Source organism: Aethalodelphis obliquidens, unplaced genomic scaffold (genome assembly GCF_003676395.1).
Source record: "Aethalodelphis obliquidens isolate GAN/ISIS:26980383/991018 unplaced genomic scaffold, ASM367639v1 scaffold26, whole genome shotgun sequence".
Taxonomy (NCBI): Eukaryota; Metazoa; Chordata; class Mammalia; order Artiodactyla; family Delphinidae; genus Aethalodelphis; species Aethalodelphis obliquidens.
The window spans coordinates 17,206,237-17,222,839 of NW_020837970.1; the positions used below are offsets into that span (position 1 = coordinate 17,206,237).

General features: G+C 36.5%; 1 protein-coding gene across 4 annotated transcripts in view; it reads right to left on the reverse strand.

Moving 5' to 3' along the window:
* Positions 1-570: 570 nt before the first annotated feature.
* Positions 571-16,603, reverse strand: part of UACA (uveal autoantigen with coiled-coil domains and ankyrin repeats) — a 99,944-nt gene continuing 83,911 nt past the window's right edge. For all 4 annotated transcript variants that reach the window (XM_027123490.1, XM_027123489.1, XM_027123487.1 and 1 more), the window contains 6 exons: positions 14,456-14,492; positions 13,222-13,274; positions 8,897-11,635; positions 6,959-7,111; positions 4,824-4,889; positions 571-2,303 (listed from right to left, as the gene is read on the reverse strand). In XM_027123490.1, coding sequence (XP_026979291.1) covers positions 2,232-2,303; positions 4,824-4,889; positions 6,959-7,111; positions 8,897-11,635; positions 13,222-13,274; positions 14,456-14,492 — 3,120 coding nt within the window. In that variant the 3' untranslated portion in view covers positions 571-2,231. The remainder of the gene's footprint in view (positions 2,304-4,823; positions 4,890-6,958; positions 7,112-8,896; positions 11,636-13,221; positions 13,275-14,455; positions 14,493-16,603) is intronic.

The following is a 16,603-nucleotide window of genomic DNA, read 5'->3' on the forward strand; positions in this document are numbered from 1 at the left end:
TAGAGTCACTGTATTATTAAATTTTAAGATGTTCATTGCATTAATATTTGATTTTATTTTAATAGTTCTTTATAACACTGACCCTCTATCAAAAGGAATGAGATTTTCTGATGAAGCGGGAATGATAAGAAAAAAAAAACAAGCAACCAATAGTAATAAAGCTTTCAACAAAGGACTGCGCTCCAAAAGGAATTCAGTGATTCTTTCAGACAGCACTCACATCTTAGACAACTGATTTTCCTCTTGGCCTAAGTTCAGACTTCATAGTCTTCCTGAATACAGAATAGCAAAGAAACCAGCATCACCCATTGTGCATGTTCCATTTGTTAACTATCTAAGAAGCTTTCGCCTTCAGTGTTGTACATGCAAGCTCTGCCTTTGACCCAAAGGTGACTGAATGAGAAAATGGGATTAATTCAAGGTTACTTGATATTGCATTCTACATAGCTAACTGAAAATGGGTGTCATCATCTATACTTTGCATTCTATCATTCTCTCCCCCAAATTCTCCAAAAATAGCAAATGGACTGGTTTACCGTGTAAATCTCTTACAAGATGTTCAAAACAATATTTCACAGAAAACATTTTATTGATGGTTGAAGACAAAATAAAACATATATAAACCCATATAGGGGTTCCCTTCCCACCCCTAATAAGGAAAATATAACACTGAAATGTAAGTATTCAGTTAAGAACTTCTCTACTCTAGAGCTTCAATAGGTGACCTAAAACTCATGACACAGAGCTCATGCTGAAGGACAACATTAAATATAAAAATTAAAGAATCCAAACATTGTTTATTGTATATACCTACCTAAAGAATTCAAAAGAAATCCGTTTCTGACTTTTCGCTTCTGTTTCTATACTGAAGAAACACAATGGCTTATTCTTTGGTGGAATAAGTTATTGATATTTTGATGGTTCTTTGTCCTTGTTATTACACAAAAATGGGATCAAAAATCTGGTTCAGGATGCTCAAAGATTACTGCTAAGGCACATTTTGCAATTTAAAAAGCTTGGCTGCAATGATTCATTTGTTTAGTTTATTTGCTAACAGTCAAATTAGTCATTTTCAATCTGAACTGTAAATAAAATATTAATAAAATAACAAAACATATAAACTTTCCTTAATGAGATGTAGTTAATAAAAATGGTTGGTTATAATATTTACTATAAACATGCCCAATTTCATTATTTTCTTGCTATCTATATTCTTACAGTTTACAATGTTATTGCACTTTTGTCTAAAACCTTAAAGATCTGTCTTCTAAAATCAATTTTCTAATGCTAATTTTGCAAAAAAAAATGCATTTCACATTATTAATCTCATTAGTGCAATTTTCCTATAAATAAGTACAAAACATTTGGAGGATGAATATATAATGAGTGCTTTGCTACTACAGTAGCAAATGTCAGAGTAATTACTAAAAAAAGTCTAACATTTTTGACACTTTGAAAAATCCAGTATACCATTTATCATAGTTCTCTTCATACTGTAAAAAGAAAAGTCATTACAAGTGAAAATTAAGATACCGCTGCGGAGATTATGAGGAAATTTTATTATAAATTCCTGATATATTCCACCCTTGCCTGTTCTTAGCCTAAATGTAATTTAGCACTGCAAACCATTTGTGAAAAGAAATTTATTTTAAAAGGCATAATACTTACTAGTGTAGAGAGAAAAAATATCTGTACCTCCAAAAGAAGTCAAAAGCACTCATTAAGTTACTTTAATAAAAATGGAACTTGGCCAGCCAAGTTACCATGCATTCCTTGAAACTGCATTAGGTCTCATGGCTTGACTGAACATCTGAAAGATCTCTTGATCCACTTAAAAGTTGCTACCAACCCAATTAATTTCTCTGGAAGAAAACTTTAATAATTATTTCAGCCTAATCCCTCTTCATATGGACCCACTCATATGACTCATGTTTTATTGAGTACTCAATCAATTAAAAATAAGTAGCCAATCCAAGGCTAAGTGTTATGTTGTTTATCTAATTGTAAAATTAACGTATAAAGAATATAAGATTTGAACTGATATTGAAAAACTCAGTAACGTATTTGTCTAAGTTAAAAACCTACTAATGGATCAAAATATACTTTATTTTAATTATACTAGCACCAGCAGGGAAAGCTGAGGGAAAGTGAGGTCCAGAAAGGCCATGGAGTTGCACACAGAATGCTCAGCACCAGCAGGGAAAGCCAGCATCGGCTGGTGGGTGCTGATGCTAGCACACAAGCCCTTGCCGCATCTGTATGATCTGGAGTAAGGCCGCCTGCACATCTTCATCCATGTGACCCTTGGGAGAAAGAAGAAAGGGGAGAAATATTTTATGTCATCTTCATTTACACACAAATTCTAAAGACAAGGGCTTTATAATAGAACCTTGTTGGTTGTGATTCACCAAATGCTAAATCCTCACCATCGTGGTGATATTCTAAAGGTTTTATTGGAAAACAGAGTAGAGCTCTATCATAGAAATAGAGAAAATCAATTTAAAAGTAGTGCACATCAGTTGCTCTTAACATCTATTATCAGAGAAGAGACGGACAAACCTCTTTCTTTTTTTTACATAATGGCTCAGATGATAGGGGTAGCATAAGTTACAGATGAGCAAAGTAAACTAAAAGGAAATTTTTTTTTGCTTCTGCTGAGTTTTATTTTTTTTTATTAGAAAAGTAACTAATGAAAAATACCCATATTTATCTTTTTTACATAAATAGGATCATATATATTATTTTGCAACTTGCCCTTTCACCTAGTTATTGCCTTAATTATTTTATTGATTGATTGGTCACACCGCGTGGCTTGTGGGATCCTAGTTCCCCAACCAGGGATCGAACCCAGGTCCACGGCAGTGAAAGCCCGAGTCTTAACCACTGGACCGCCAGGGAATTCCCTGCCTTAATTATTTTAAATTGTTGTGTAATATTCCACTGTATGGATGTATCATAATTTCTTTATTCATCCTCCTAATGATGGGCACTTATGGGGTTTCCAATCTTTATGGGCAGATTCCTAGGGAAGAAATTGCTAGGCCAAAAAAGCAGACTCAATTTTTAAATTTTGCTAAGTACTACAAATATCCCTGTATAGAGATAATAACGATTTACACTCCCACCAGCAGGGTATAAATGCCCATTTCCCACAATGCCCTGGCCAATGCTACAGACTATCATCTTGTGTAAAATTTGCCCATCCCAGAATTGAAAAATGGTACCTCCTTGTTTATTTGCATTTCCTCCTTTACTGGTTAGGTTGAGACCTTTTTACATGAATGTTTATCCGCTTAAATTTAGAAAGAGACACTTTAAAGTTAAAAAGACGGCAAGAGGTTGATTAAATGCAAGTCAGTATGGTGGGCTTAAAACACCCCCCCTTCCCTTTTTCTTTGCTTGAGCACTTGAATGGGTTTCAGCATAACAGTTCCTATTAATATAAAAAGTTTTGCTTCCAAAATCTGTTTCTATAACAGCAGGATGTTTAAATTCCAAACATTAGCCATAGTTGACTAAACTGAATTTCTTAGTTAACTTTATGATGCCAGAAGGCAAGACTATTTCAGATGCCAATTGCTTTTGTTATGTTTCATTAGGAGTCAGTGGAAAATAATTTTGAATTTCAGAAGCATACATGAAAAAAAGTTGAAAGCCTTGTCAGTTTGCAGTCTTTCAGCAAGAGTATGCTGTTCCCCCCTTGGCCAGTATCAGAGCCAAGTGAGTTCCTCACCCTCACTAACACAGATCTTCTACACTTTTCTACTGTTTTCCCTCCAAAGAACTCCCTATTCTGCCGCCCATCAATAGTTTTGAATAATTGCAATAATAATATACTTTCAAACCCCAGCTTATCGTCTATCTACTAAAAAGAAAGTAGCCAAAGATGCTTTATCATATCATTCATTCTTTTACACTGGTTTCCCCCTCATCTCCTATAGAAAAGGCAGGCTCTTTTATTTCAAGAATTTGATATCGCAAAATCTTTTCCTTTTTATTATTTAACCTAGTTTTTTCTTTCCTTTTTTTTTTAAATGATGATCTTCTCTGAAGTTTTCTCTCAACACCTTTTTTTTTTCAGTGTGGACACTTCAAATCCTAAACAATTTCTATTACATCTCACTTGCCATTCTAACATTGTCTCGATTGTCTTCCCCCCAGAATCTGAGAATTTTGGAGATGCTGATCACAGGGTTTCTAGAGCATTAAATATAAAATCCTTCATATGTTAAACATGTTTCTTAGTGTGATTTTTTTTAATAGCTTTCTCATTACACCCCCCAAAGAGGGCAATTCGTAGTCTTCTGCTTCACTGAGATTAAGGCTCAACAAATAAATATTATTGATATTCTAGCAGAACCACTTTTTTCTTAAATTATTAAAATTCTGTGCACATTTTACTTGTCATTTTTGCACTTTTTTGGTATTCTCTACCTTTCAAAGAAACACTCCTGAGCTACCAAGAAACAATGAAGTCCTTCCTACTCTCCTCTTTTAGCTAACAGACATGTGTGGATGTCAAGGCATCATCTCCAGCTAGCAATACCATTAACGTGTGCTGCCATCACATGTTGCCAAACTGTCTATAAAATGAATGACAAGCAGATGGAGACAACACTAAATTTAAGATGCTGTGTTGCCATACAGCTTTGTAAATTTCTCTGGGAGATAATGCAAGCCATGATTAAAAGAAACAATTTTAAAATAAGCATATGGGGGTTCAACTACTTTAAACATCAATGACTTTCACATAAATTTACTGGAAAATAAAAAATTATTTTCTCTGAAACAATATCCTAGCCAAAGGAGTAGTTCTTCTTTACCTGTGCAGCACTAAGAAGGTGTGTCCGATAAATTGCAATTACTTCTTGGTGCTGTCTGTCAGCATCCTACAAGTGTGGAAAGATGGACAGATCAGAATATCAGCATTCACATTTTCAACCACATGAAGGCTTGTGACAATGCTGTCCTCAGGCTTGATGCTTCTACACGGTAGTAGTACTATTTTTTTTTTTGCGGTACGCGGGCCTCTCACTGTTGTGGCCTCTACCGTTGCGGAGCACAGGCTCTGGACGCACAGGCTCAGCGGCCATGGCTCACGGGCCCAGCCGCTCCGCGGCATGTGGGATCTTCCCGGACCGGGGCACGAACCCGTGTCCCCTGCATCGGCAGGCGGACTCTCAACCACTGCGCCACCAGGGAAGCCCTACACGGTAGTATTATTAAAGTGCTCCTGCTACTTCTTAAAACAAACCACCTTGGACCCACCAGATGCAAAATTCCATTGCATAACAATAGTATAAACTTTTCTAAAGAATGTGTGGGAACATTCACAGTGAAAGCAATGCACTTACCCTAGGTAACATGAAATTATTGCCTGAGTTCATATCTAATGCCATGAATTACCCAAATACTTATCAACTTATGCTTTGGATTATTGCAGAAACTTCCCATCTCATCCTCTGTCTCTAGACTTTATTCCTTTTCATGCTTCCAAGACTGAGGTAGCTCTTTCCTCGCATCACTTTTGACTCAAAAACCTTGGGTGACACCTCATTAGATATAAGAGAGAAATCAAACTCATCAGCTTGATTCTCAACAGTCTCTACAACTTGACCTCAAACACAGCTCCCATGCCTAGCCAGGCTGAGCAGCCTTTTACTACCCCTGGGGCATGCCACTTGATTCCACCTCCATGCCTTCCTTCACACTATTTCCTTTGCCAGGGAGAGTCTCTATTTTCCTTCCACCTACCCGAACACCATCTATCTACAAGTTCCGGCCAGGTACTCCCTTCCTCTTTGAAACCAGCTCCCACCACATCAGTAATCTTTCCTTCCTGGGAATTCATATCACTTAGAATCTGGGATCATATTCTTAGTTCTATATTTGATATTTTTTGTCTCGTTATTTTACTTTTCATGGATCTATATTTTGCCTAACTGCCCAGAACTCCTTGGGGACAGGAACTGTACACTCTCTTTATCCCTGACAGTACTTAGCATAGTGCCATGAACATAATAAACATATTTCTGAATACTGAAGAGACTACCATATCCTTTCGATAAGATCCAAATCAGTAATACGTCATCATTAATCTGTAGGGCAACGGTGTCATAAAATGAACACTTTAAAAAATAACTTTCTTCTATTCAAAAATAACTCATGACAAACTTCTATAGAATAGGAAAATATTACCCAACAATTTACATTTGGTTGGGCTATGTTTTACTTAGCCCCATAGCTCATCCAATTAAAAAAGCAAACAAACAATCAGTTCATATTATCCTATTTTTATGGATGAGGAAGCCAAGGGTTAAGAGGAATGTTCCATGTCACTCTCTTTTAAGTGGTAGGGCTTAGAACTGAGATCCCAACTTCAGCTTCTTAATCCAGATGCTTTCTTTTAATATATAAAGGAGGTACATATCCATATAGGTATCTATATGAATATATATACACAGATGTTTTCTTTTAATATGTAAGGATATAATGTATAAAACCATAGGAATGCCTACCTTCATTCATAAGGATAAAAGACTATTAAAAAAACTTCCTTCAGTTTAGTGGACCAATATTTTAGAGAGTGTGCTACAGTTGGAAAGCTATCAGATTTGGAGTCAGCAAGTCCCAGGATTAAATCCTAGCTGTATGACCCCAGGCATATTTTCATCTTTGTTTCCTTAAGAATTAAATAGGGGGGATAAAACCTTGTAGGATTGTGAAGATCAAGTTTAAATATCAAGTATGTAAAATGTTTAGTGTAGTGCCTGGTATACAGTAAGCACACAAAAAATGATATTATATCATTAGTATAAGTAACTATTAGCAAAAATGATTACATTCTTGGATCTGAACATAGCCGAAGATCAATCTGGTTTCTAAATGAGATTTTACCAACAAACAAACGAGACCCTGCACAGATCAGCACGAAGCCCTACAGGCCCCGGTTACTCACCGCCAGCTGCTGCTGCAAGGACTTGACCTGGTGCTGCAGACTGCCAATCAGCTGACTCTGCCTCCTACTGGGACCCCTGCTCGCGCAGGTGAGCTGGGAAAGGCCACTGAGTGCTTGTTTTAGTCCTTCCACATGGCTGAGCAGTTCAGTTATCTTATAAAAAAAACAAAGGAGTTGTGGGAGAAACATGTATTAGTCACTTATTCACTTACAATGAACATCTTTACACAGAACTCATTCCTTGAGACACAAAATTTATCTTTATATACCAGAAAGTTGAGGAATGAACGCTGTCAAGATTGTTATCAACAGTATGTGCAATATATAATTTCCTCTCAGTAAGGGGAAAACCTTTCATAGTTAAGAAAATTAAATGAAATCATAAATACATGTTTGGTATGTAGTATATGCTTAATAAATAGCGACAATTGTAAGTAGATATTAATAACTTGCTATTATAATTATACATTATATTCATAACTGACTTCCACAAAGCTGAGAGCACTAAAATTCTGGGTCATATGAGCAGACATGTCAGAAAGTCAGTACTTGTACCTGTCCACTGAGGAGGGCTGGGGCTGTGTCTGCTTTCACTTGTCACTACATCCCCAGCATTAAGCATAGTACCTTGCAGGTAGAAGGCATTTAATAATTATTTGTTGAATGGGTAAAACTGAACTCAATCTCCCTGATTTCTCATCTTCATAGTACATACTTTATTCAACTACCAGTACTGAAAATATTATTGAGCACCTATTCTGTAAATTGTACCATGAGAATGAATGATAAGATGGAAACATAAGTTATGAACCTGCTCTTAAAAACTAGTTGGAAAGGGCTTCCCTGGTGGCACAGTGGTTGAGAGTCCGCCTGCTGATGCAGGGGACACGGGTTCATGCCCCGGTCCGGGAAGATCCCACATGCCGCGGAGCGGCTGGGCCTGTGAGCCATGGCCGCTGGGCCTGCGCGTCTGGAGCCTGTGCTCCGCAACGGGTGAGGCCACAACAGTGAGAGGCCCACATACTGCAAAAAAAACTAGTTGGACAGACTAACCACATCATTTTTTTTTTAAATATTTATTTATTTGGCAGTGCCGGGTCTTAGTTGCGGCACACGGGTGGGATATTTAGTTGTGGCGTGTGGGATCTAGTTCCCTGACCAGGGATTGAACCCAGGCCCCCTGCATTGGGAGCGTGGAGTGTTAACCACTGGACCACCAGGGAAGTCCCAACCACATCATTCTGACATGGTAATATATATGTTGTAAATGGATGGCAAAACCAAAATACAACATGCATTTTGGAAGAGGAACAGTTTACTGTAGGCTAGATTGGCCAATGAAGGCTTTAGGAAGGAGGGTTAAGTGATGAAGTGGGCATTAAGGAATGTAGAGGATTTAAGCAGGTAGAAAGGAGGGGCAAGATATTCTGTCTGTAGGAAGATACGGGGAAAGGATGTACAATGAGTTGGAGGGCTCAATTTACTGGTATGGGTGAGTGCCAAGATCAAGTCTGGTGAGCTCTGCAGCATCCTTAGTTTCTCACAGCCCAGAAACACAGTATTTTTTCCTCCTCTCCCTCACCATTCTTTAGGTACCTTAAAACCCACTGGGTTTTGACCATTCATTTTTGAGGCAAGTGAATCTTGAGTTTCCCCATCCTACCTCAATTCTTGGCTGTACCAGTTGAGGAAACAAAAGGAAAACTACTTTTGATTTTTGTTTGTGTGACTTTACCTTTTTGTCAACTCCAATTCTTTTTTTTTTTTTTTTTGCATACTCATAGTCAAACTAAAAAGGTGGCATTTAATGGTCACTTTGTTAATGCTTTTGTAAACTTGTCTTGTGGAGTGCTATGGTAAAGAGTCCTATTCTACTCTGGCAGTTCTGCTCTGGGGTTTCCAACACCAAGACATGCTTACCTAAAGTATTATTATTACCTTATTATCTTTAGCTTCGATCTGTTTGGCGGATTCCTGTATTCTTCTCTGTAACTCTGTGATTGTTGTTAGGGACTTATCGCATCGTTCCTGCTGATCCTTGATTTCTTGCTCAATGCTGAAATGGAGCAATTCCTTCTCATCTTTTGCAGACAGTTCCTTCTTTTTGGCATGCAAAACCTCCTCACATACTTCCTCATACTTCCTATTCAGATTGGCCAATTTTTCATTTAAGTTGGAAATCTGTGTCTCCAAATCACTTTTCGTTGCTTTATATTTAGACAAATCAACCACCTCCCTAGTCTCTAATTTTTTTAATGCTTGTTTCGTATTCTGAATCTCAGACTGGAGTTTGGAGACCTCTTTGGTTTTGTTTTGGCTCTCTTCTTCCTTTTCTCTCAAGCTAGCTTTTATGATTCCAACTTCTTTCTCAAATGCTTCCTTAATCTGCAGATGCTCTGCCAGGGGCACAGAGGAGTTCTTCTGATTCTCCAGCATCTGCCGCAGTTGGGTCACTGTCTGCTGCTCTTTCTCATAACACCTTTGCTTACTCTTCAGTTCTTCCTTAAGCATCTCAATTGTGCCATTAAGAGACTTTTTCAGGGCCTCAACCTGTTCCAGTGGAACATGCTGTTTCTGCAAAAGAGTTTGTGCTGCAAGCATCTCAGAGGTCTGCTTGGCATTTTCCTCCACCAGCTTCTCCTTCTCGTTCTTTACCTCTGTGTATTTCTGCAACAGGTCTTTTAACTGTCCGTTCAGCTCTTCTGTTTTTCTGCTTAATGCTCTTTCCATTTCATGAGCATTCTCAGCAAGAACGCTTTTATCCTTCAGATCCTTCTGAAGAGTGAGGATCTCCTTCTTTAACGTGTCGTTTTCTTGCTTGCACTTCTCGGCCTCTTCTTCGCTGATGTGATACTTTTGTGTCTGCTCGGATAACTGTTCTTTTAGTTCTTTCTCGGTAGCTTTAAATTTTCTCTCACACTCCTCAAAGCTGATAATTGGGGCATATTTTAGCTTGATGCATTCTTGTATTGTGTCGAGTTCCCTTTTCTGGGCCTCGATCTCGGCATGCAGTGTTACAATCTCCTCCTGGCCTTTTTTGTAGTTAGCCAATATTTCGGCACTGTTGTCCTGGACCTTCTTCATGCTCTTCCTCACAGCACTCATCTCTTCCTCGTGCTCTCTTAGGCTTATGTACTCAGCTTTTATTTGCTTCTGAGTGTTCTCCAGGTTTCTTTTTAATATTTCATTCTCATCTTTTATTTTCACAAATTCTTGATTTATATCTTCACACTTCTTCTTCACGTCTACTAATTCTCTGCTGGTTTTATCCAATGTGCTACTCAAAGCAGTTTTAATCTCTTCATGGGTTTTCACTGGCACATACTGATTACTCATTATCTTTTTCAAGTCAGTGTTTTCAGATGTGAGCGAATATATTTTCTCTTGCTCATCACCACATTTTTTATCAAGTTCAGATAGCTGCTTCTTAAGTTCAACAATATTAGATTTCAGGGCCATTATCTCTTTATCGTGTTTCTCTGGAGGTATGAACACAGTTTCCAGGTGGCTAACGTTCTTACTTAAACTGGCATTTTCCATCAGCAATTTCTCCATTTCCAACTTCTTTTCTGTGTATTTGTGTGTCACATCTGAAAGCTTTTTATTCAAATCATCAACAATTACATCACGTGACTTTTTCATTTCTTCACTTACTTTTAAAGGGACGTAATGATTTTTCATTTCAGTCGTTAAGTTATGCACTTGTTGGTTGAGGAGCTTATTATCCAGATAGACCTTTTCGATCTCCTTCTGTAGTGTCTGATTTTTCGACGTTAACTCACTGATTCTCTTCCCAAGTTCTCCTGACTTTTGCTCTAATCTGCTCTTGAGCTGCTCATGTTCTTCCGGCTTGACCTGCTGAGCCAGTTTGGCCTTCAAATTCTCAAGTTCTCTCTTTAACGGTCTAATTTCGCTAAGTGATCTTTCATATTCCCTTTCCATCTCTATTAATTTTTTTGCCTTCTCATTTACTTCATTTGACAACAAGCTCTTCATGTTTTCAAATTTCTCTGCCGGAATGGAAAGGGCCAGCTTGGATGACAAGTCCTTTAACTGGCCTTCCATCTCGGTGACCTTTCTCCCTCTCTTCTCTCGCTCCAGTTCACACATGCTCAATTCCTTCTGCAGTCGCTTAGTCTCTTCCATTAGCTTGCCTTCATCCCTCTTAAACTCTTCGACTAACATCTCATTTTGTTTGATTTGGTTTCTTAATTTCCCCACTTCTGCAGACGCACCTTCATATTTCACTTTCATGTCTTTCAACTGATCCTTCAGTTCTTCTGTCAGTCTGTGGTTCCCAGTAGCTGCGTCGCTTGTTAGGTGCTCTTTCAGGGCAAGAAAATGTGTCTGCATTTGTTTCACTTTACCTTCTGACTCATACATTCTCTTCTGAACATCTTTCAAGGCGTCTTCTAGTTGCTTTATCTGCTCATCTGAATCCTCTTTGACCCTTTCACATTCCAATGCTAAGGCTTTGCACTCTGCCACCTTGTGAGCCAGTTCATTTTGGAGCTTGAGTCTGTCTTGTTTTGCAGAATCACAGAAAGTTCTCATTGCTTCTAATTCTTTCTTTAAAATTTCATTTTCTGAATATGAGGTTTGATTAGGTAAGGCCAGTTCTAGTGGTCTTAACATAGATCTGCTTTGCATATGGGCTGGCATACCTGTGGAAGTACACTGCAAAAATAATAATAATAAAATAAAATATCAATTCCAAAAGCCTAAAGAAGACACTTACTTACTTACCAAACTTATTTACCGAACTTACCATTGGTAATACCTACCCACACATGAATATCAACTTTATCAACATACATTTACTATTTCTATGTTTTATGGCATATAATGTGCTTAGAACTTCAAATTCTGAAGAAAGTCATCAGAACCCTTGAGTAAAAACAAGCCTTTCACAATTTTACATCTGCAAATAATTCCACAGAATATTATTTTCTAATAACATATATTGACTTCTAAGTTCCCTCAATGTTAACTCCAGTGTACTGTTGTTTAAATTATAAAAATACTACCAAAATAATCCTAGCTAGTATAAGAATTGTCAAGAGAATGTTAAGCAACTCACAAAATAGAAACACGTTTTCTTCTCTCAAAAAGAAAGATAAATTAGAACTTAGCCTACGATCTTACTACAAAGTTGGATTGACATCTTGTTTCCTCTATTACATGCTAACAAAAAGAAGTACAATTTAAGTTCTCATTGAAATATTTCATAAGTATCAGAACATATAACCATGAAAGATTAACTATTTCTATTTTTCCCCAGCCACCCTATTACAGTAAGGGCTCTTTTAAAGTCATGTGCTATGAGTAAAAAAGCCATGTGCTATGAGTACAACCCACTATTTTAATAGGCAGGTTTTACTGTTGTTCATTTCAATCCACACTGCCTTCCCATGGATGAAGAAGAAAATTCACAACATGGAATAATTTCTCAGCCTCAGTCTGCTTCTAATTATCTTTCAACTTACCAGTTATCTTTAGACTAAGACTACTATCATCTACCAACAAACTACTTACACAGCTTCACAATTTCCATACTTATTTTATTACAATCAAATATTTATCTTATGTTCTTAAATATTATTCAGTTGATTGACAATCAGTCTCTCAACTTACAATCTTAGAAGTTTCCAGCTTAGAGTGATCTTAGACATCATATAGGCTAATTCACTCTTCTACAGAAGAAAGTATGTAAAAAAACCTTTAAAAGACCAAATATTTATCAGTTCTGCAGTTCACAGAAGGTACTAAAAATGCAAACCTTGTATTTACTGGAAACTAAAAGTGAGGAGCAGTTAAACAAGTAAGAAAATCAGATAACACTCTGCCTTGGAAGCTTTATTTTGTGGTGAATTTTCAAAATATAGAATATATATTTGAATGCAAGGAACAATACATTTAAAAGTCAAGACAAATGCCTTTTGAATTATTCATACCTGTCTCCCCCTTTAATGGGCAAATATGAAGAGGTGACCAACTGCTGTTAAAGAATAGAGGGCTACTGTCAAAGACAATGAAATTGTAATTCAAATCTCTTATTTAAGTCACTGTCACCAAAAATACTCTAGAGGGCACTAGACACAGCAATATCTGCTTTTATTAAACTCAAGACCACAAGGCCAACTTTTCTTTGATAATGAAAACCTTATTCAATGTACATATAGATGATAAATATACAATGCTCTTTTCCTCTTTTTAAAAAGGCACAATTATTTTTATAAATATATTTTAAAATAAAATATTACCTGTGAGTCTGTCATGTACATTTGACCTTGTTTAAGAAGCATATCTTCTTTTCCTAAATAAGTCCAAATAAATGATATCTTAAATATCCATATCAAAGAAGGCTAAGCATTAATTTGGTGTTATTATCTCCTTTATTATTCAAGTAAAAAAGAAGCATGAGTTACAACATAAAATTATCCTTGTTCTAAAATATCCATATTTTTCCTTATTATTCCTATATACATAAGGAAAGTATGTATATTCTTTTGAATAGATACTAAGTTGGTTTTTATATTTTATTTATTTATTTTTGGCTGTGTCAGGTCTTAGTCGCGGCACACGGGCTCTTCACTGCAGTAGCGGCAGCGTACAGGCTCAGTAGTTGCGGCGTACGGGCTCCAGAGAGCATGGGCTCTGTAGTTTGCAGCACACGAGCTCTCTAGTTGAGGTGCGTGGGCTCAGTAGTTGCAGTGTGCGGGCTTAGTTGCCCCATGGCGTGTGGGATCTTAGTTCCCCAACCAGGGATCGAACCCACATCCCCTGCATTGGAAGGCGGATTCTTAACCACTGGACCACCAGGGAAGTCCCACTAAGTTAGTTTTTTGAATTATGTAAAATTGTTAGACTAAATAAGTTAAATGATTATTATGAAATATGTATATTAGTTAAAATAAAAATGGTGTTCTTTGCAATTTATAGGATAAATATTTCGATTGTAGTTAGCTAACGGATAATTTAATATTCAACAAGAAGCAAAAAATTAGATTTTTCTAGAGAAATTGTTTAAAATTGGAGAATAAACAAAAGGGAAAATTATGTATAGTCTTAAAGTAATAAATATTTATGGAACATCTAATTTTAAAATGCTTACCTGCATTGAGACTATATCCAAAGATTTCTCCAAATCAGAAAACTATGTTTACGTCTCTTTCCATAAAAAGCAGGCACCAAATATCACAAGATAAATGTCTAACATGCGACAAGGCAAATTTGGTAATGCGTACAATATACAATTTAAAAATCTAGGTCCTAAGGAAAATCAGAGCCTCAGTGATTACCAGATTTTATGTTAGAGACTACAGGAGTCATTTTAATCTCTTCCTAGTTCCATGTTGAGGTATAACACACAAGTAGTTGGATGAAGTTTTGCAGCAGGAATATCATATACAGTTAGACGAAATAAAGAGGCATAAACATTCTTTTTTTTGCTTGAACTGTGTGAACTGTAATGATAATCTTTACTTTTATACTTACTGTTACTGAAATGACTTCCCGATCCTAAATGATTGCTCTGAAATCAGAAGGACACATTAAAACATTTTAGGTGAATACTGCTTCATTTTGTTAAATTCTGTATCTATTTTAGCTCTAAATGATCCAGTCATTAAAACCACATTTTCAACATTCCTTGTTTCTCCTGGGTATTATTCTACTCGAACTCACAGAAAGGCAGAACACAGTTAGAGAGATCAGTTGGGAATAAACTACTTCACTCAGCATTTTAATAAAAGCAGCCAAGTATTTCAAGGAAAAACTTGACTGCTCAACAGAAAAAAAAAAAAAAAAAAAAACAAGCTCCAAATGAAATGAAACAACGTTGAATGCATACTCTCTGCTGTTTCTTTACTTCAAAGGAAGGAAATGCCACATTCACCTCTATAAACCAATTTACTTTACCACCTTTGGGGAGCACGAACCCTACCTCATCGCCTGTGAAACATTAGCCTAACCCCCTCTTTCAGAATTTATGGAACACCAATTACCTTTGAAGGTAAAAGGAGACAGAGAGCAGGAAATGAAACTGAGGCAAAGAGCTACATATAGTTCATAATAAATCCATCAATACATCAGTTAGGAAAAGGAGAATAATAGAGAAATTTTAGATACTCTGAGTTAAAATATATTTGGATTGCTCCTTATCCCAAGTAAGCCAGACACAAAGAACCTAACATAAATTAAAATACTATACTTTTGAGAGTAAAGGTATGCAGATGTACTTCATGTTTGTGTATCCGTCTATATTAGTACTAATAGCTATGTGTCAGACTCTGATAGGTGACCATGATAAAAACGGCCCACAGTTCCATAACTAAATTAATGTCCCATTAATACTTATTGCCCCAAGGGTATGGAAAAATATCTGAAACTTAGGTAAGCTCTTTGTTCTAAGTAATATTTAATACTAGAGTCTGTAATAGGTAGTAAATGGGCTTATACATGAATGGGTAAGGGGAGGCCAAGGCACATAAGGAGTTCAAAAAACTTAGTTTGGGTTCATTACCTTGACTTGATGACTCAAATGAAAACAAATGCATGAGTTACAACATAAAATTAGCCTTGTTCTAAAATATCCATGTTTTCCCAAACCTGCTCTATAAGGAAAATGCCTACATATTAAGTATTACACGTAACACAGCAATTCTGTTGGCAGTTTATGAAGACTTTTAAGTATGTGAGATGATATGGTAGTGGATATTCAATATTTATAAATTATGATTCCTTAGTTTTTAAGGACTGCTCTCATAAATACTGGGTCACATATAAAGTGGACCCTGGAATTTTCTTTTTGAAGGTTATAAATAATTTCTAGTATAAAAATTCATCTGACTGGGGAAAATGCCCCCATTATATTGAGTGCAAAAACTTACAGAACAGGATAAATAATAAGACTACCTGTTGAATTCATGTACATAACACAAGTTATGTACAAACAAAGGTCTGAAAGGATGTCAGGTGCTAAGAGTGCTGGGCTTATAGGTGTGGTTATTTATTTTCTACTTTTAGTTTAACTGTATTTTTAAATTTTTCTGAAATAAATATATGTTGTTTTATAAGAAACAGTAAGTATTTTCCTATAGTTTATAATAACCTCATTCAAAGTTACAGACTTGTCTGAAGCTACAGAAAACCATCTATTCTTAAGACATGGGAGTCTACTCTTAGGAGAAAAATAACACAAAAACAGTACCCAATTATAGGTGTCAAACTTTGATGAATACTTCAAAGGCCCACATACACTTCTGTATCTTCTCCAGCTGAGTGTAAAACTAGTATTGTAGTTAGGGGCACAAACTGCCTGAGTTCAAGCTCTGGCTCTGACACTTACTCTTATTTATAAAACCCCGCACGGGTAAACTGCTTTTTGCCTCAGTCTCTTCACTTATGAAGTGGAGATAAAACGAAAACATACCATACCAAGTTGATGTGTTTATTAAATGCAGGTAAAGTGCACAAAGCAATTTCTGGCACACGGTTGGGGGTCATGAACTTGTTAGCTATCACTAGTTTCACTACTAACCTTAAAAAAAGTCTTCAAATGTGAAAAAAGATAGAAGGCCCTATACTAGACTGTTCTTTAGCTTATAAAACTGTTTCTAAATAATTTCAGAATTCAGTCTATAA